We start from the raw sequence: 22,023 nt of genomic DNA on the forward strand, positions 1-22,023 counted from the left end.
GACACTCTCTTCAAAAGGTAAAGACTAATTCTCCTCCTCTAGAGTGTAGGCTAAGCTTAATGACTCACTTCTATAGAAAAAAGGTGCAAGCCACAGAGTACAACTGTGGAGTCCTGATTATGAATAGCTCCAGCCTCCCGCTTGCTCTTTCTCTTACAGAGCTCCTCTGCAGGAAGCTAGTGGCCATGCCCTGAAGACACTCACGCAACCTATGGAAAGGTCCGATGGTGAGGAGCCAAATGCCATTGTGGGGGAGCCGCGATAGAAGCAGACCCCGTCGTGCTCCAGTCCTGCCTTCAGGTGACTTCGGCGCTGGCTGACATCTTGACTCATCAAAGACCCTGAGCCAGAACCACCCAGCCAAGCAACTTCCACATCTCTGACCAACAGAAACTATGCTATAATTTGTTACACAGCACAGATAACAGACCAACTTTTGGAATTAAATTTGCTAGTTGAACTTAACAAAAATTCGTAAATGTAGAACTTGTTTCGTTCAAAACTGTATTTAGTAAACAAAGATGCTCTCGCAACACAAATCTCTTTTCTATACTTTAATTTTCATCTTTTTATCTCTAATTTGATATGATGCATTTGTTCAAATGGACACTAGACAAACTCCACTATTTAAAAATATTAAAAATATAATTAAAAATTTAAAGTTCACTAAAACACTCAGCATTTCACGGATTAAGAGAGAGCAATCCTAAAAAAATGATCAGTTCTAATTTTTAAACAAATGAAGAAAAAAGCCCTAGATTATCCCTTGACAGTAGTGCATCTACTCTGACAGTGATGGCATGTATGTAGGCCCGTCTACATTTTCTCCTTGGCCTGTGAGCCAGCGAGAAGAGAATCTTTCTCTGTGAAAAGCTAATTAGAATATAAATCAACTTTTGCCTGTCAATCTCCCAAAAGAGTGTTATGTGGGTTTCAACGGAATCAAAACACACGAAAACCACCACCAAGGCAAGTAATTTGCAGTAGAATCTAGTCACCCTTCTCTCAAATGATTGATAATAAATCTTTGTAAGCAACACGCTTCCCTCCTCAGGGGGAAAGTGCAAACACTAAAAGAGATCTACATGGGGCAGATGCCAATCCGAGCATGCAAAACGATATAGCAGGAGAAGGTCTCACTGCAACAGAAAGGAAATACTGGAGCTGGACGGGCAGTAGCTTTCCCGATCAGCCCTTTCTTGAGGCAGATCAACCTCTAAATCTGAACCGAAGCCACCTGGAATATTTTAATAATTAATTTTTAGTTCAGCAATTTCCAAGTGAAAAAGACTATATATGTTTGGTGTTTAAGAGCAGTGAAAAAGTCCTTCCTCATTTGACATACGGATTATTGCTTCAAGTTGTCTCGAAGCTGGATCTGAGCAGTAATTTTATAACTGCATAAAATTTTCAAGTGTTCTAACATGGATCTAAACAGACTGCTTAGGCCTTCCAAATATTTCTAAGCCATGAAGCAAAGATATGCCAAGTACATGGTAAATGACACCATATGTGCAGAAAGAATGATCAGTGGCAAAGCTCTGCTCTGCAAGGACTAAACTCCTCCTATATCGGGTCACTGAACTACAGGGTGATAACTCAGTCAGGTTATCATCAAAAGCGCTCTAGCTCCAAAGACCAAACTGATTTTATGACTATTTAGCCTTGGGAAGTCACAGCTACACATAAATGACATATTGCTATGGAAACGACAGCAAAATGCCCAACCATTTTGCTTTACAGACATAATTTAGACATCTGAAGACTAGCTTTATATGGAACTCTTTGTCCTCCAGATATCTGAAATCATTTATCCCCTAACTAATAAGTCAGAAACAAATGCTATAGAATAACCTTATGAAGAAACAGCAGAGATAATACCTTTCAGCAGAAGGTCACCCAGTCTGGCCATCAGCACTAAGACAGAACAAAAATAAGGGCGCACGCTCTTTAAGAAGCGGCACGAAGTCTTCTCTTTGGATACCCACTAAGTGTGACTACAAGTGTGACTTTTAAAGACAGAATACTAATGAGAGAAGAGAAGAACATGCCCACTGGCAGTGATATGCTGACATATACTGTGTGAGGGGGGGAAAGGGAGTAAGTTCTTAAAATACCTAATATTCAGAAATCTAATCTTTCTTCAGACAGGAATCAATCTATTATGACTAAAAGTAGTCTTAGCAAATAATAAAAGAACTGTGATGGCCCTCTTTAACTCTGCAATTTTTTCTCTTTAAAGATCAAAAATTTCAATGTAAGTTCGTTTCCGAGGAACAATGCCCAGCTCCCTTGAAATCTGATCTTCTTTTCTGTAAAAACTTTCAGACTACAGAGGCCATCACAGAGCATCTGCTGAATACTTGGGGATACAAAATGTAAAGTGGGTAAGATTCATGGGCAAGAGAACCTTTGTAGTGATTCAAGTCCATAAATAAGGCTGATCTAGGTCTTAAAAAGCTTTAGCCGTCATATTCAGACCCAGCATGGAACCTGGAAACCCTGCTGCTTCTGTCACTTTTAGCCAATTGTTGGTTACAATCAACAACCATCAAGTCCTAATGACTGTCAAGGTCTGTGTTAGGGCCACACAACACAAAAAGAGAAATGATGTGACTTTCCTGGTTCCCCCAGTTTATTTTCCCCAGCTCCTGACACTGAATGTGGAGGCAGAGCGAAGGCAAAAGAAAGAGTATCTTCCTTCTAGGCCGTCCACTTTTCAAAAAATACACTATCTCTTCCTTTGCTCTTCAGGACAACCCTCTCAGGTGAAAATTTTCACTTTACAGGGGAGTTATCCGAGATGGAGGGAGACTGGGAAATCTGCCTGAGGTCACACAGCTAACAAGTGGAGAAACTGGAATTTGGCCTAGATCTGCCTGATGCTAATAAGAGCTCCCATATTCTGTGCTGCTCCCCAGATGGAAAAGTCTTCACAGAAGTTGTCAGACAAGATTCCATCGGGCTATTAAAACATCCCTCTAGCAGGAGACTACAAAACGGGACTGTGACCAATGTACTTTGTTTATTTAAACTGAAAAAATTCAAATAGTTGTTTTCATTCTTATACACTGCTGACCAGCATGCAATGGTTAGGTTTCGGGAAAAAATTTAAGCAACACGCCCAAGTTTTTTAAAAAACGTCTAATTCCACTCCCAGGAATTAAGTCTCACAAAATATTCAGCAATATGCACAAATATGTATGTAGAAGAAGATCCAGGGTTGTGTATCAGAGTGAAAACTTGGGGGGAAAAGGACACCTAAATGTCCCCCTACAGGAAATTGGTTAAACAGATTACACCACCCACGGGTAATTCCTGTATGACACCTGCTAAAAATGATGATGAAGATCCGTATTTATAGATATGGAAAGCTATTCACAATTCACCGTTCAGTGGGGGGAAAAAAAAGATCAATGTGCATATTACCAAAGCAAAAAGGGTCTGGAAAAAACAGGTCCAAAAATGTAGTTCTACTTTTCAGTGGCTTTCTAAATTTGTACAATTCAAGGACTGTTTTATAATCAGAAAAGGAGAAATCTGAAATCTCAATTACAGGTTATATAAAAGTGCATATTGTTAATTTATAGCCCCATTCTAAAAAGGATTTAAGCTGGCTATAAACACATGTGTACATATGCAACATAATGTTAAATTTGACAGAAGAAACTGTCTCATCAAAATTTTGTTACCTAGCCGAAAAAGTATTTGATAGAGGTTTTCTGATCTTAACGTGTCCATGTGTCTAGTGATGTATTTTCCATGTGAGTGATGTAAGACTATGTGCATTGTAATTAATTTATAATTTCTGGTCTAAGGAAAGCAGTCCTAAACTTCTTTAAGCCTCTAAAACATCCATGGAAGTCTTTTGGATGCATGGGAACACACTGCCCTCTACTGGAGATTAATTTTACACAGTTAGATAAAATTCTCCATCTGCAAAACAACTCTAAAGGCACTGCATTGGGGCCTGTGGGATCCCAACAAGAAAAGCCAAAGTTACTTCTGTGATTTAAAAATATAAACCCTGAAGGGAGATAATAAAAAGTACATTTAAGAATTCCCTCCAGCTCCCCATCCCCCTGCCAATATAAATGGTACTGCTATTATGATCATCTTCATCATCCTAAAAAGAAAATGACAACATCTCATTTAGAGAACTTAAAAGTATATTAAGTTGCACTAAACATGAAAAAAATCTCCTACAGGGACACCTGCATGGCTCTGTCAGTTAAGTGTCTGACTTTGGCTCACGTCATGACCCCAGGGTCCTGGTATCAAGGCCGCATCCCCTGTGTTGCGCTCTCTCTCAAATAAATAAATAATCTTAAAAAAAAAAAAAAATCTACAACCTTCTTCATGTAATTGCATTTAGAATGCAGTTATTTCCTGAGTTAAAGAACCCGACTGGTCAACATCCACTCACTACCTATGAATAACCCAGGACCCCCCTTCCTGGCCCCAACACTAGCCTGACACAGAGGCCTGTCTCCCCCACTCCTGTCCTGTCGCCAGGTCACAACTCCTACAGGACAAGTTCAAGTCCTTCTCTTTTACTCCTCTGATGCGTATACCCAAATGTCTTTCCTTTCTAACCACCTTCGTTACCTCCACCCCAGATGCTTCAACGATCCTAACAACCGCTGAGCAGGAATATTTAACTCTGAAGAGAAACTAAATGAGAAAAGAGTGTTAACCTCTGACATTGTCCCAAGTCCCCACTCTCTTCAGTACTGACCCAAATAAACTGAGCTCTTTGTTCAGTCAGTCTCGTCGGCAAGATTCACTCCTGGCCCATACAAAGTCGGGTGTGGGCATCCTCAGTTGTGTTCTCCAGAGTTGCCACAAACCCTGCACAGGAGAACAATGTCCTGTGGGCCTCTGGTTACATTTCCTTCAACCCATCCATACAGAACCTTGCTTGATGTTGTGTTTCTGCTTACAGACGCCTTATGTGATGAACTCACGGACAACAGCAGTGTAACTCATGCTTGAACGGAGCTTTTCTGACACACGTATATTCTCCAAAAGGCACATCACTGCCTTCCCGCACTTAGAAACCCTAGCCAGCACTTCAGCCTCGGCGTGGGGGCCATTTTACACAGCAAAATCCCGCCAAAAAGCACAAAAATGTGAAAGAACATGGCCCTACGCAGATCGCAGAAAGGGCACCTGTTAACAGCATGACGGCAGAAACACGAAGGCAGAGTGTGGCCTTCTTCGACCTTAGCTGGGAACGCAGAGTTTGAGGACTCAAATTTTTCCCTGCTCTGAGCCTGCGCAGGTCCATGAATAACAGCAAAACCACCACAAGTGATGATCTCAGTGTCACAAATAAATTTTAGCAAGTAGGAGAACTGGCAAATACAGAATTCACAAATACTGAGGATCCACTGTATCATATAATGCTATTTTAAAATTTTGCTCAATGACTAATACTACAATTCAAGTGTTCCTAAAACATGTGTAACCTTTAAGTCTCAGAGCAGGTTAGGTGAGCCACTATGCAATTATCTAAGAAGACTGAACCATTTAAACATAATTTCTATGGGAAAATGTCTTTTGGGTTCTAAGTCACCAGTTTACAAGCAAGCTGAAAAAAAAAAATCAGTTTTAAAGATTCATGTTTATGTAGAAACACACCAGACTCCCGAAGTCCATAAAAAATAACAAACTTGGTTCATGTTCTTTGACCTGGAAAATTCTACTCCTAGGAATTTAATATGCCTACAGATACCCTTGCCCCTGTGTAATGTGATAGATATTACAGCAGTTCTGTAACAGCAAGAGACGTGTCTACCCCCAATGGAGGAACGATTAACTATAGTACACCCATAATGGGACAGTTCGTCAAAAAGAACGTGGTAGCTCTGTATGAACTAACAATATAACACAATCTCCAAGATGAAAGTTACAGAAAACAAGCCGAGTGCAGAATGGTGTGCAATGTATGTAAGTAAAACACAGAATAGAATAAAACCTGCTATAGACTCATATGCTTGTACAGGCACAGACTATCTTTTTTTTTTTTTTTAAGATTTTATTTATTTATTTGACAGAGAGAGACATAGCGAGAGAGGGAACACAAGCAGGGGGAGTGGGAGAGGGAGAAGCAGGCTTCCCCATGGTGCAGGGAGCCCGATGTGGGGCTCGATCCCAGGACCCTGGGATCACGACCTGAGCCGAAGGCAGACGCTTAACGACTGAGCCACTCAGGTGCCCTGGCACAGACTATCTTTAGGAAGATGCACCAGAAACCAGGAGCAGTGGGGTCCTTGGGTAGGATAACTATGTGGTCAGATCCTGGTGAGTGGAAGGCTTATTTCTCATTATATATCTTTTTGTACCTTAGGATTTTTTATTGCATAACTTAAAAAATAGTATTTCTGAAAACACGTGAACCCTGATTTTAGTAGCTTTCAAATTAAAATATATTACATACCTGACAACCTATGTATGCCACACATCTTTCTATTCCTAGAGACCCTTATCCTCCAAATTTCTAATGACATATGAAAATAAAGCAGAGAAGACTTCTTATAATTTTCAGTAGGTACCTGCAGCCTTACCTTAAATATGATGACAATGGGAATATCTTCTGACAAAGTGTTATGCCTCAAATAAAATCGTCCCTGTTTCACAGCCATATTGGTTCTGCTTTTTTTCTCATGGGTGGAGCTACAAGGAAACACAAGTTGGTTAAACTGCGTCCCCGCTTGGTTTCAAGCCAGTAGCATGCAACAGCAATGATCATCAATCAATAAGGGTCAGTAATCAATAATAATCAGTAAGGTCCTTCCTAACAGATGCCTTTTAAAGGTGCCCAACTCTTTTCCTAGCTTCCGTGCCACTTCCATGAATATTTAAAAACACGACACACGTTTCTTTAGCTTTGAGAATAAGGTGGAAGTTTTGTGGGTGAATGAGTGACACTCACCGATTTATTTTGACCTATTTCACTTTGATTCCACCTGAATTGCTTTGATTCGGTGTGAGGTATATTCATGATCAATTTTATGCACTTCAAAAGAGAAACCTCACAATGAGTCTACACCATAATGAAAAAATGATGAAGAAATGAATTTATACACTGTGTTTAAATTAATAACCCAATAAAACACATCTACACTCTTACTATACAGTGAAGCCAAAAGAAACTACAGAATCTCCTTTTATTGGTACGTCATCAGCTACGAAGTTCTTAATAGATGTAAAAACATTTCCAGGCGTAGCCAGCCCCAACGGGAACACACACTGACCACCTCTAGGCACCACGTGCACTCTGCTACGTGGTCTTATACCGGCTCCGATCGCCTGCACACTAACGCTTCTCTGAAGCAGTGTCTCCAGATCACACAGGAGGAAACCAGTGCTTGGACAAGATGTGTAACTGCCCATCCAAGTGCCTCGTAACTACCGAATTACTACTCTGGGATTCAAAGCCCAATTCCCTGGCTCTGAAAGTTGTGTACAGTAGGAAGACAGGAGTCACAGAATTATTAGCTCTGGGTCCAAACGCTGGCCACCTCTTCTGATCAGTAGGACCTTGAGCCCATGGCCTGTTACTCAGCAGTGAAACAGAGATAACACCACTTATCTTGAAGGGCTGAGGTGCCAAATAAGGCAGAGCACCTGATATACCGCCTGGCTCCTAGTAACTGCTCAATAAACAGCCGTTATTGTTAGCTGCCTACCCGCCCCCCCATCAGAAAGAAAAATTTAAGAAGTCTGAGTTGTACAGTTTATTACAGGTCGTCAGAAGACAAACTCTACTGCATATTGATATCTTCATTATTCTACGATTGTCTTATTCCTAGAACTTATTAATTTACAAATTTCAAATTATGTATGATAATAAATCAGAGAAAAGAAATTACAGGAGACAAGAGATGCTTCGGAGAAAAATGAGTATACTGTGAAAGAGGCTGGTCAAGAAAACTAACAACTAGACATTAAGTCCATGACAGAATTCATTAAATATTGAGTAAAAAATAATCTCTGATCATATCAATGTAGGAATACATTATGCAAAATGCTCAAAGCCTAAAAACAAACATGAAAAAGTAAGGAGTGGTTTCATTTTTTTTTTCAACATTCCTTTAATGCAACAAAATTCAACTTGAATAAAACAACTAGTGGCCTTTCAACCAATGTCTCACACTTTCATTGCTAAAAATTGTAGATCAATACTCTATGCTTCCAGTGTTACACAATAAACTGATTCGTTAAACAGATCAATATTTTGCTGCCTGCTATCAGAAATAACTGGCTATCTCTGTATTGAAAGACAGTCATCTGATATTAATGGAATTATCAGTGTTTCTTAACACCATCTCTGCTTTCCGTACCTGGTAACCGAAGCACCAACCGCCCCTTTCCTGTCAGCCTCCACGATGATCCTGTTCTTAGACAGCTGCTCTTGGATAAGAATAACTTTTTCTACTCCTTTGACAATGAAGTAGCCACCTGCCCAAAGGAAGCAAGAAAAGGTTCACCGCCTGTTCTTCTGACAGCGTGACTTAGTAATGACAGTGACCTCCTGATGTAGAGACCTCTCTTCCATTGCTCCACGGTGCTGACCAACACTCAATTAGAAGGGGTTTGCTGATACTGTTTCATGAACTGATGACAGCACATGATTTTATACAAATGAGCCACAAGAAACTAAACTTCCAGGGAACAGATCTTACTGGTGTACGTATGACCAGCACCTGACACACACAAGAGGCAAATGAGAAAAATGTTAAATTAGTCTTCAAATTTCTTAAGCATAGAAATAACCAACAATCTTCAATATAAACTCAAAATTGCCCTAAGTTTTCTAACAAATCAGGGACGATGGTAGACTAGGATTAAGTTTCCTAAGTATGCCATACTGAACAAAACCCTTAAATATTATCATATAACCTTTTTTTGCACACAATTCAGAATAAGGTAAAGTGAGACTTCATTTTACTTTTACAATATAAACAAGAACAAGCAATATATTTGACTTACATAACATTTTGTTAGAGTCTAACAAAGTCATGTCCTTTGTGAACCTCTTTCCAAAACCTTCTGTGATTCTCTATCAATGCAACTTTAGAGGAATAGATGAAAACAACTACAAATTAATTGAATCTTTACAAAATAAACTGCCTAGAACTAGGTACAAACATAAAATTTTTAAAAATTTAAATGAAAGACTTTTGGTTTTTGCCCCTTTACTGCATTTAAAACAACCTGAAGTCACCTGGGTGGCTCAGTCGTTAAGCGTCTGCCTTCGGCTCAGGTCGTGGTCCCAGGGTCCTGGGATCGAGCCCCATATCGGGCTCGCTGCTCAGCGGGAAGCCTGCTTCTCCCTCTTCCACTCCCCCTGCTTGTGTTCCCTCTCTCACTGTATCTCTCTGTCAAATAAATAAATCTTTAAAAAAAAACAAACAGCCTGAAGTGAGCTACTTGAATTTCTTCTGACCAGCTAAACAAGTAGCTTTGTAAGATTATTCTTGAGTTTCTAAGCATAGCAAAAGAAACCAGTGAGCAAAGAGACAGAAAAGTCTGACAAAACATAACAATAAATCACATCTTGGAGTGTTAAAGTTTTAAACCCTAAATAAGAGAGGAAACAGTACATCTTTTAGAAATAGAGACTAAAAGAATAAAGTTGGAGCCAAATTTCTGGATATTCTGTGAAATTTTTAATTTTTTTTTTCTCTTGGAGAGTGTACGGGTGTGAGCCAGTTGGGCAGGGGCAGAAGGCGGGTAGAGAGAGATAGAGAGAGAGAGACCATCTTAAGCAGAGTCTTCACTGAGGGTAGAGCCCAACGCAAGACTCAATCTCATCACCCGGAGATCACGACCTGAGCTGAAGCTGAAATCAAGAGTCAGAGGCCTAACTGCACCACCCAGGAGCCCCATGTTCTGTGAACAGTTTTATCCAAGTTCATTATAAAGTGGAAAGGCTGGTATTGTTTTTGAGAATTAAAGCAACAGCAATAGCAAGAGCAAAAGAAAGGCCCAAAAAGGGCAAGAGGTGGGGGCGCGAAAATCTAAGGAATCACACATACCTGGATCTAAAGGACATTCGTTCAGTTTAGCAAATTCTGCTGGCGTCTTCCCCGTAAGAACACAGTTTGAACTACGCAGCATTATGGGCATTCTGTTGAAAGAAAAAAAAAAAAAAGAAAAGAATTATATAAAGATGGTCACTGGCAAAAGAGGTGAAAAGAGGAGGAAACATGCCCTGTACACATCAACAAGGGGTCTGCATTCCTCTTGGACATTTTTATTCATTTTTTAAAGATTTTATTTATTTGACAGAGAGAGACACAGCGAGAGGGAACACAAGCAGGGGGAGTGGGAGAGGGAGAAGCAGGCTTCCCGCCGAGCACGGAGCCTGATGCAGGGCTCAATCCCAGGACCCTGAGATCACGACCCGAGCCGAAGGCAGACGCTTAACGATTGAGCCACCCAGGTGCCCCTCTCAGGCAGACAAGTGGCAGTTACATTAAGAGCCAAGTGAAATGAAGCACTTCCTTAGGTACGCGGCTCTTCTAGTTCAGAGAATAAAAACTCAAATGTTTGTTTCCTTAAACTTTGCAGACAGACTTTGGTAATAATCAGAAATTGCAGCAACTCCTCACCCATGGTAAGCAAAGGGACTGCCATTCAGTATGAAGAAATACCACAATGAACAAAGTGTGAGGAACAGAGACTATCAAGACTTACCAGGCAATTTTAAGAACTGAGGAAAACTACATGTGAAAAATACTAATTTAAAAATCTATGAATAGGCTGAATAATAGATTTGCCCCTGGATGCAGACAGAATTATTGAGCTGTAAAAGAAAACTGAAAAAACTGCTGAGACTGTATGTCAGAAAGACAAAGAGAAGGAATGTATGACAAAGTTTAAGAGACATGGAAAAGACAGAGTGAAAAGGTCTCATATTCATCTAATCAGATTCTAGATGGAAAAAATACAACCGGCAAGGAGTCCTATTCAAAAAGATGGTGGCCGTGGACTTTCAAAAATGTAGGAAAGCCATAAACCCACACATATCTAATCCACGCATATCCAATCATATCTACACAGAATAAATAAAAAGAAAGCTACCTCAAAACACACCATAGTCAAGATACAATCACTGAAGACAAAGAGAAGATTTAAAACCCAGGGAGAAGAACAGGCCACTTACCAAACAGGGAGGGATGACTAGACAGACAGGGGCCCACCTGCAATGAAGGAGGGATGGGCGGGGTGGGGGGGGGGGCAGTGCAAAGTGCGGAGAGAGAACTGGCACCTAAATGGTGCGTTCTGTTAGGGCATCATCCAGAATGAGGTCCACATGAGGAGATTTTCAGACAAAACTGGAAATCCAGAGTTTTTAAAAAATAGTGTCTAAAGTTGATGTACCAAGAAATAGAGGTATATACCTAGCATTTAAAGTTACAGATGCGGGCGCCTGGGTGGCTCAGTCGGTTAAGCGACTGCCTTCGGCTCAGGTCATGATCCTGGAGTCCCGGGATCAAGTCCTGCATCGGGCTCCCTGCTCGGCAGGGAGTCTGCTTCTCCCTCTGACCCTCCTCCCTCTCATGCTCTCTGTCTCTCATTCTCTGTCTCTCAAATAAAAAAAAAAAAGAATAAAGTTACAGATGCAATAACCACCAGAATAAGAGACATGGTCATGAGATCGGAACGGGACTGGGGTGAGGAACAGGGGAGGCTATTGCTTTGTATCTCAAGTGCTCTCATGTACTATTTGATTTGTTACCAAGTAGGAATATTCCTTGGATTAAATCTTTTTCGCTCAAAAAAAAACACCAAAAACAAAAAAACCCCCAAACCCACAACCTTTACATGAAGTCATGTATAATGTGGTTACTGCATGGTACATACAAGCACTCTGATCCACAAAGGTCACTTGCATGAGTGCAGTAAATGCAATCACCTCTCCCAGAGTCTGGCACACAGCAGGTATTCACCAAATACTGGTTACGTGCATGCCCTGCCTGCCTCCTCTTAACCAGAATGTAAACCCTAAATTGTACTAGTGAGGCTTTGCGCCTGTCTTTCCAGTCTGCCCTTCACAATATTCAATCTGGGAAATTATTAATGATCCAAGATTTAACTGGACACGACTATGGCCCATATGTGAGAAAGAAAGATCTGAACACTGATAAACAGTCCTGCTAAGACGAAGATTAATATTCTAATATCTATCCCAACTTATTTTCCTGACTGAAGAGTGAGGACGGGAGTGATACACACAGCCCCCTCCTTTGGGAGACTATAGGGGAAGGATCTGTTAAACCTGTGTGTTTCCACGTTACTCTGGACCTCTCCATCATAGCACTTACCAAGTGGTACCACAGTTACTTCAGCCTGCCTTCCCTGGCAGCTGGGGATGAACACAGCCAACTTAGTTGTGTCTAAGCATCTTCTGCTGACCTGAGCACCCAGCATAGTGCAGGACAAGTGACAGGCAACTGATGCATACATGCTGAACCAATGGGTATTTATTAAGCTCTCAGCACTTTTGAAGGAGGGGTAAAAACACTTGGGCAGGAACTGTTTGCACTAAGTTTAAAGTCCAACGCCATTATCAGATTCACAATATTGTGGGTTTTGTCCATTTCAACAGGTGAGTCAGTGTATTTTCCTAACTAGGAAAAGCAGACTGCAACAATGCAAGCAGATGCGATCTATCATTTCCAAACCTGTTCCAGGCAAGTAAGTAACTCCTCCCTTAAATACCGCTACACTGGAAACAGTTCAACTTCCAAGAAAAGTCAAACTTAAAATACACATGAATCCACCAAGAAGACTAGCCCAGGAGAGTTCACTGAAATGCTATCTTACCTAATGTTTCCCTAATAGCTGGGATTTCAGGAGGAAATGGTAGCATTCTCCTTAGCGTTACAGAAAAGATTTCACAATGAAAAAGCAGCACCACCACCGCAGTGTGCTGGCCACTGCTCTGAGCGCTCCCTGGGCTGACTCACGGGGTCCCCAGAAAGACTCCCATGAAGTAGGCACTGTTTCCACATTTTTCGGGTGAGGAAATGGGGCAAAGGAGACTGTAGTACTTGCTCAAGGTCACCCACAGGGCTAGAATGCAGGCAGTGAGGCTCCAACCCGGACATCATTTCCCACCTGCCGATGGGTAAGGCGTTCCGGATGATCCTCTGGCTGCCTCGGGTATATTCAATATCCACTGTGATGGGGGCAGAGTACGTCATGTCCCGCAAACGGCACTGAAAGACAACCAGACAGTCACTGCTCCTCCTGCCTGGAAAAGAAAGGGTCCTGAAGCCTCCAAGAGCTCCATTCCTGGTAGAAGTATAGTCCACACTGAACTGAGCTGTTCCAGGTGCTGCCGTAAGGGCCCCAGGAGTGACAAGCCTGCCTTCTCCATGTGGGGAATGATGCCAGCCACTGACCCAGACACCCCCAGGGCATCTCTGCCCCGGCCAGCCCAGAAACGACACAATAACTCTGGTACTGACTGTCTTCTCGCTACCCGATGCCATCCCCGGTCTGCTCCCATGTTCAAAACAATGAGATTGTTCCTTGAAAACTGGGTCCATGGAAAGTAATCAATGTGGTTACCTCACTCGAAAAGTTAACAGCCAGTATAATACCTAAAGTATACACACACACAAACTAAAAAATTTAAACTATACTTCCTTTTATTCTCCAAATAAACTAACTCTATCATGAAGTTCCTTCACAAGCGGTATCCTATAGCACAAATCATTCAACACATCCTATTACCAATTTCTGCATCATTTGGGGAACTTTAGAAACTACTGCTGTGTGCTTTAGTGAGGCGATGACTCGCTAAATGATGCCCTTACCTGAGCCATGATCAAACACAGCAAACCCCACCAAAATCTTGATGACCTCCTGTTTTATTGATGGTCATCAGGTGGCTTGCATTCTTAAAAAGAGAATTTCTCTGAACATCGACCATGCATTTCATGGTACTGCATCCTCTGCCTTCAATTGAACCAAAGACAGATTTAAACTTTTTCTTTCTTTCCCAGTGCCTGGGATCTTAAAATATTAGATATCTCTATTAATGATGAGTGAAAATTGCTTATTTTATATTTAATTAGATTGAGCCTCAGTCTTCTGGCCACACCAAAGGTGATGTAGCACGGAGGTTCAGAGTGTGCACCCTGCCGCCTGGGCTCAAATCCTGGCTCTACCACTTAAGTTCTGAATAACCCTTCTGCGCCTTGGTCTCCTCATATGTAAAGAGGGAATGGAATAATTTTAATTCCTAAGAGTACAAATATGTATTTTTAGAATAGTGCCCGCTAGAGGCACTACCTCTAATGCCCATGATGGGCAAATATTTGTGTATTTCAACAAACTCCTCTCCTTCAAATGGAAATGAAATTTGACAGAGGTGGTAAAAATGGGGACCCTTTCCATGGGCCCCAAACTACCCCGTACGGGCCTCTGGTCCCCCTCCGCCTGTCATCACAGGAGTGGGGCTGTGCTGGGGGATCTGCAGGGCCAGCACCTGCCACTCCTACCATGGGCCCCCTGACTGCCCACCCACCTGCTCTCCCACTCTCCCCGTCTCTCCAAGGATCAAAATCCCTCCAAGAAATCTTCGTGCCCTCTCTCCCTAACGGAAATAATGCCCGTGTGTTTTCTCCAACATCAGGAAGAATGATTATGACAACCGTGGCCTCAGGTTTCTCGAACTACCTCAAAATACTTTGTCTTCTCTCTACTCTACACCTGGTAATATAATTCAGAAGATGACTTGGAAATTGCTAACTGGTGCCTAGTTCTTAAAAAATTGGAAAACTCCAGCAAAACAGACTGGGGAAGTGGCAAAAGTGAAAGTGGTTATTACACTTTCCAACATTCCAAACCTCGCCACTTCCTACTCAACACAACTTCCCTTCCCGCGCCTACCTCACCCTTCCAGGCATTCCAGTGAGCAACCCCTGGTGTCTGTTTCATGTGCTCTGTTATTTTACTCTCGCCACAGAGTATGAACTCCTTGAGGAAGGAGAGGGTCTCATTTCTTTTGTCTCTCTCAATGCTGAGGCACAAAATACATGTTCAACTGACACTCGATACTCCGTGATTAAGTAACACCAACATTTAGCTGTGTGAAATGTCTGGTTCCATGACCATGCTTCCCATCTAACGTCGCTCAGACAACAACCCTAACATTCTAACAACTTATTGTTTAGTAAAGAAAGGTTCCTCTGCCATTTTCCCTAATTGCTTAACATTTTAGCTTTACGTTAACACAAACTACATAAATCTACAAAAATCATTTTTTTTCCTAAATCAATTCCAAATTATGGACACTAAGTGGAAGAATTTTCAGAGGAATCTAGAATGTGTTAAAAGCCAATAAACAAGCCTGTTCTATAACCCTTTGTCTGCAGCTCTGCTAAAATCCTGGTATTCAAATTTTCTTCCCATCCATCTCTTCTAACAGACTCTGAGCCCTGCCCTTGGTCTCCTCTGCCTAAAACAATGCCTGCTGACCCTCAAAAAATGTGCTCAGTAACCTCAGCAAAAGCACAGCACACGGTCCTAGGCACAAGTGGCTGGCTGGGGCAGGGGTGAGGGAAGGGCTGCTCAGAAGCAGGGACGCAGACAGGACACAGTTACATAACAGCCCACGTTAGCTAGGATTCAATGACAAACTAAATCATGCTGAATTACTTCTAAATACAGTTATTATATAAATGCTAATTTATTTTGGTTATCTTTGTCTCATAGGAGATATTTTCCCCCTGTTTTTAAATCATTCTAAGAGCATATGTTAAGGGCAAAGACTCTGTGAGTTAAGGCAAACAAATTCAATTATGGTAAGGCAGATAATTACCTCATGAGGGGATACTGGTCTAGTTACATTGAAGCTTTCTTCAACATCAGGAAGCCCCACATAGATATTAAGATACCTGAAAAACAAATTATTCCATGACCAATTATACCGTTTCAAAGAACATATAAACAAACAAGCTATTTTCCTCCCAAATACAAGGATTATACTTTGACAAATACTTACCTTGCTAAGAATGACAAACAAGTTAAAAATTATAATTTGAGATCTTCTTGACGTGATAGTACATAGAGCTCTGCCAAGGAAGGAAAATACCATCAAAGTCTTTTTTAAGAAATTACTATAAATCTCTTTTTAAAAATACTGGAAAGATAGCTCTCTGAAGATAATATTTAATGAAAAGAGCTATTATTCATGTAAGAAAGAAGAGGTTATAAGGGGGGAAAAAATACAGCTCTTCCTTGACTTACAGCAGGGGTACAGGCCAATAAACCCATCATCAGTTGAAAAGACTATTAAGTCAAAAATTCATTTAATATACCTCACCTACCAACCATCAGAGCTTAGCCCGGCCCCTACCGTGAATGTGCTCAGAATAATTACATTAGCTTATAGTTGGGGAAAATCATTTAACATGGAGCCTGCCTATTTGAAAATAAAGTATTAACTACCTCATGCAATTCATTGAATACTGTACAGAGAGTGGAAAACAGAATGATTATGTGTCAGCTGTTGACCCTTGTGCCTGGGGGGTTGGCGGGAGCTGTGGCCACACTGCCCAGGGTCACAAGTGGATTGTGCAGCATATTGCTAGCCTGGAAAAATTCAAAATTCAAAATTCAAAGTACAGCTTCTACCGACTGGGTCTAGTTTTCACACCATCGTAAAGTTGAAAACTTGTTAAGTTGAACCACTGTAAATCAGGGACCATCTCTATGCACTCACTATGGCAAAAGAAATAGGAAGAAAGCAGAAACTAATGAGATTGGTGACCTACTGGGAGTGTCTGGCAAGAGGGTGGAAAGAATTGGAAGGGGAGTGACAACTTCCTGAAAATACTTTTTTCTATAGGTCTCTTACAATCACGTGTCACACACTCAAAAAGCAAATGCATAATTAAAATCGACCAGGACGCAGAAGGGGACCCAAAATGGAATACAAACGCCACAGCCTTACAAATGAGTAATGTGACTGCACTCAGAAGGTGGGAAAGGAAACGAGTCTGAGTAGCTTTGGAAACAGTATTTTGCTCAGATGCTGTAGAGATAAAGACAAAAAAAGCAATATAGAGATATTGTACTCTACTTAGTAAATTTTATTCTCACAGAGGTTATCAATTAGGAATTCTGAAACTATGTATATTCTAGGACTGAATAAATAGGTACAAATAGTGTGGATAATGAGAGCTAGGTTTCTCATTTTAGGGATAGATCTTACAAAAAAGGAAAGAGGTCAGTTAGAATGAGTCCTGTGGAGCTGGACTGAAATAGGAGTTATCAGTATGCTGGTTTTTTATATAAAAACGGATAGCATATGGAAATACCAATGTATGCATGCATGTTAGTTATACACACGTTTCCTTGCTCCATCCACCAAGGCTTTAGTATCCCTATCTTGGTTTTTAAACACTATTGTCCAGAAAAGGAGACTAGCGCTCCCTGGGAAATGGCTGATTCCAGGCTGACACAGGGAAAACACCACATCAACCACATCCCACGGCACCAGAAAGTAAAGTAGTGCTTGAAAATTAACTGGGGTGTGCTGAAATGACACAGCAGTCAACTTGAAGACTCTCCAATGGCCAAAGCAGGGACAATTTGACCAGTAAAATGACACTATTAGATTATGATCCATAGATTAAAATATACATGAGTTTACATTAATATAAATAAAATTAAAGAGATAAAGAAAAAGTTCTTCCCTCCAATAGAATTCCAGCACTAACGTACTAGGAATGATGGCAAGAAAGCCTCACCAAGCAGTAATTGTTATAAGAACCATCCTTGACGCTAAAATTAGTGGGTAAGCTATGTGCATAGTATCAAAGGATCTCCCCCGAAGACACTTATTACAAAAGGAAAAAGAGGGGCGCCTGGGTGGCTCAGTCGGTTAAGCGACTGCCTTCGGCTCAGGTCATGATCCTGGAGTCCCGGGATCGAGTCCTGCATCGGGCTCCCTGCTCGGCGGGGAGTCTGCTTCTCCCTCTGACCCTCCCCCCTCTCATGCTCTCTCTATCTCATTCTCTCTCTCAAATAAATAAATAAAATCTTTAAAAAAAAAAAAAGGAAAAATAGTATATTACAGTGGACAAAACCTGCATATACCACCTTAATCAAGTGAACAAAGGTAAAACCACCAAGAGTAGAATATGCTGAAACCTGTAACCACTGACACAATGCAGGGAAGATGGCACAAAACATTCTGTGCCAAAAATGCGTAAGCCAACTGAATCATGAGCAAACCTCAAACAAACCCAAATCGAAGGACGTCCTACAAAACAATGGATCAGAATTCTTCAAAAGTGTCAAGGTGATAAAAGACCAAGAAAGTATGAGGAACTGTCACAGGCTGGGGGAAGCTAAAGAGACATGAGAACTAATCATCATGTCGGGCTCTGGATTGAATCCTGGGCCAGAAAAAAGACATGAGTGGGAAAGCTTGAAACGAGACGTGCAGAGTGGTTGACAGTATTGTATGAGTGCTAATTGCCTGGGCCTGCTAATTGTGGTTTGGTTATGTAAGATGTTAATATTAGCACAGGCTGGGTGAAGGATAATATGGAACTCCTTGTACTATTTTGGTAATTTTTCTCTAAGTTTAAAATTGTTCTAAAAAATGTTTAAACCTAATAGTTTCAGTACCTCTCAAGCATAGCTCGTTATAATTAGTTTACCAATTAAAAATTGAATACTTTTCTTATGAACCAGATAAAGACAGTTATTTTGATAGAGTTTTGGTAACAACCACATTCACTTTAAAAAATGTTAGATGTAATCAAAGCAGCAAATCAATAGTAGCTGATTCCTTACTTTAGGTACCACATGGGGTCGGCATCGCTTGTGACCTTTTCGTTGGCTTTCATGATCTTCTTTATCTGCAGGGGAAAGAGCACCATTAGGAACATCTCTGGCTTCCATCAGTTCTAGTCTCTCTACTTTTTTTTTTTTTTTTAAGTAGGATCCACACCCAATGTGGGGCTCAAACTCACGACCCCGAGATCGAGTCACGTGCTCTACTGACTGAGCCCGCCAGACACCCCTCTCTGCTTCCAAGCCCTGCTGCTTACCTCCACGTTAATGAAATAGTTGAATGAATCTATATGCTGTTTTACAAGGCCTTTCACCTAAACACACAAAAAATACAAAGTAGGTTAGCAACAATACAGCATACTATGTCATAGACTCTAACCACAGGTAACCTTCAGATTCTTCTCAAAACCAAAGTGAGAAAAAAAAATCCACAAATATCACTTAGTAGAACTTTACATTTATGTGTCCTCATTCCATTTCTACTCCATCCTAATATACCCTCAAATTTTCCTCCTTGAGAATCAATCCGGCCCCTGGAATTCAAGATAGGGGTATTTGAACATACCTAATGACTCCCCATAAGCTAACAAATGAGGCAAGATTTTCTCTGCATATTTCCAATTTACAAAAATCCAAGAAACAAAATACAGCAATTGAGCATTGTTTCTTCAACCCTCAAAAACGCCTGTTTTCTTTTCTGTTTTACCCTATCCGGGCAATTTCAAAACTCAGATCACTTATAGAAGACCAAGGGGGGGGAATGAGGATCTTTATTAAGAAAATTGAAAATCACTGCATTTGAAATTGAAAGGCAGGTGAAACTCAGGGAACCTAAGAGCAGACACCAGCCAGTAGAGACTGCCCTTCCATCTCAGAAGTCAAAGACAACCGTGCAGAGAAAAGTGTGGTGTGCTATGGAAAACACTGAAACGGGGCGCCTGGGTGGCTCAGTCGTTAAGCGTCTGCCTTCAGCTCAGGTCATGATCCTAGGGTCCTGGGATCGAGCCCCGCGTCGGGCTCCCTGCTCGGCGGGAAGCCTGTTTCTCCCTTTCCCACTCTCCCCGCTTGTGTTCCCGCTCTCGCTAACTCTCTGTCAAATAAATAAATAAAATCTTTAAAAAAAAAAAAAAAAAAGGAAAACACTGAAACAATAACACAGGCTCCAAAGTGTTAGAATTTAGAAGGCCTGTACGTGTTTTTTTTTTTAAATATTAATCTTCAAGCACAATGGGTTCAGCACTACTAGAACATTCCTAACACATAATCAGAGCCTTTGCTTTAGCAACACTTCCTTATTTAGGATCTCACTGGCTTACAAAACAACCATCCCATTTAGAAGCAGTCCTAATTACTGGGGAAAAGAAATTCAACCTTATATAATGATCTGATGTCTACCTTCCTCCAGTTTCCACCTCCTGGACTTAACTGTCCTTCTGGAGAGAAAGGCCTGCTCTTAGTCCGTTTATTTATAACTCTCCTTCATGTTGTCACATTCAGGATGACCTATTCAACTATGTCTCACATGCATGCCTTCCAGACCCTTCCTTCAGCAGCAGATGGCCTGCTCCTGGGCGTGCTTCAGTTGGTCAATGTTCCTCCTAATATGGGCACACTGAACTCACTGACAAGGTTCTCAACAGTCTGACCAGCATACAATGGGGCTACTGCCTCCCTCATTCTGGATACCACACCACCACTATTTATTAAAAAAAAAAAAAATCAAGGCCACGTTACCGACTCATCAACTAAAACTCAAAAGGTAATGCTTATCTTCACAAAACAACGCTATCATGTCAAACACAGCCAATCTGGTATTTGTACGAAACCAAGTACAGGGATTTACATTTGTCCCTCTTCACTGCTGTCATCCCAGCCTAAGAACTGAGTCTTGAGTCTGTTGGCTAACAGCGTTGGCAGCCTTATAAGCTTTACGCATCTGTCTTTAGTTATGTATTAAAATCTTTATACCTTTATTCTTAGGCAAATATATTTCAACGTGGTCTGAGTAAAGGAAAATCCCAACTTTGAGTGAATGAATGAATGAATGAAATGACCAGTCTTAAGTCTCTACTGAATTCTCACTCTCTTCTTGGACCGTGTGCCATCATTTGTCTCCTCTTTTTTGAATCATAAATACCACCCTTTCTCCTCTGCTTATATATACTTCCTTAAGAAAAAAAAGTTGTAACTAAAAAAACAAACAAACAAACCCTTCCCTTCCCTTGACCTTATTACCATTTTATTTCATTCTTGGTCACTCTTCTTAAAACCCCTTTAACAGCTTCCTATTGCTGTTAGAAGAAAAGCCAACATCCTTAACAAGGCTTTCAAATCTGGCCAGCAATCTGGCCCTGACAGCCTCCCCAGAACCACAACCAGCACTCTCCCTTCTGCCTACAACGCAGAACTAAGTCAGATAAGCCTCTACGGATTTTTCAAAGTCTCCATGCTTCCATTTAGCATGCTTTCAACATCCATCCACGTTGTAGTATACATCAGCACTTGATTTCTTCTTATTGCCAAATAATAATCCACTGCAGAACCATTGTATGGATATCCCAGATTTTATTTATCCATCTGCCAGTTGATGGCCATTTGGGTTGTTTTTACTTTTTGGCTATTATGAACATGTGTTCACAACTTTTGTGTGGACATGTGTTTTCATTTCTCTTGAGTAAGTAGGAGCAGAATTGCTGGATTATATGGTAACTCTGTTTGACCATCTGAGGAACTGCCAGGCTGCTATCCAAAGCGGTTGCAATATTTTACATTCCCACCAGTAGGGTTCTAGTTTCCCCAGATCCTCATCAACATTTGTTTATTACCTTTCTCTTTGATTACTGCCATCCTAATGGGTGTCAAGTGAGCGATCACTGCGGTACACCCTACGTCTCAGCTTATGCTCTTTAAAAGTGAACTGAAGTCCTGCACTAACCTTATATTCAGCAGTTCCTGTGACTATGCACTCATCCATTCCAGCCAAACAGACTGGTCACCGTTCCTCACAGACACTGTGGAGGCTCCCCTTGAGTGCTTTTATCATGGCGTGCTCTCTGCATTAGACCTTTCAGCCTACTTAAATCCTGTCCTCCCAGGATGGGGTTTCCGTCTCACCTCGTCTGGGAGACCTTCTCTGACCACCTGTGGCATCACTCTTTTGCCAACCCCACTTTGCTCTGCATATACTAC

General features: G+C 41.2%; 1 protein-coding gene across 3 annotated transcripts in view; it reads right to left on the reverse strand.

The window, feature by feature from the left end:
- POLR3B (RNA polymerase III subunit B) overlaps positions 1 to 22,023 on the reverse strand; it is a 104,516-nt gene that overhangs the window by 78,203 nt on the left and 4,290 nt on the right. For 2 of the 3 annotated variants that reach the window (XM_064590674.1, XM_045872674.3), the window contains exons 3-9: positions 19,092 to 19,148; positions 18,835 to 18,899; positions 15,848 to 15,923; positions 13,135 to 13,235; positions 10,047 to 10,138; positions 8,349 to 8,466; positions 6,570 to 6,678 (exon numbers count right to left, since the gene is read on the reverse strand). In XM_064590674.1, coding sequence (XP_064446744.1) covers positions 6,570 to 6,678; positions 8,349 to 8,466; positions 10,047 to 10,138; positions 13,135 to 13,235; positions 15,848 to 15,923; positions 18,835 to 18,899; positions 19,092 to 19,148 — 618 coding nt within the window. Of the gene's footprint in view, positions 1 to 6,569; positions 6,679 to 8,348; positions 8,467 to 10,046; positions 10,139 to 11,414; positions 11,515 to 13,134; positions 13,236 to 15,847; positions 15,924 to 18,834; positions 18,900 to 19,091; positions 19,149 to 22,023 lie in introns of those variants that run through there. The other variant, XM_045872677.3, reaches the window with a different exon arrangement.

The sequence above is a fragment of the Mirounga angustirostris genome, unplaced genomic scaffold (assembly GCF_029215605.1).
Source record: "Mirounga angustirostris isolate CCGP_5_RB_7025 unplaced genomic scaffold, mMirAng1.0.hap1 SCAF_5, whole genome shotgun sequence".
NCBI classification, from domain to species: domain Eukaryota; kingdom Metazoa; phylum Chordata; class Mammalia; order Carnivora; family Phocidae; genus Mirounga; species Mirounga angustirostris.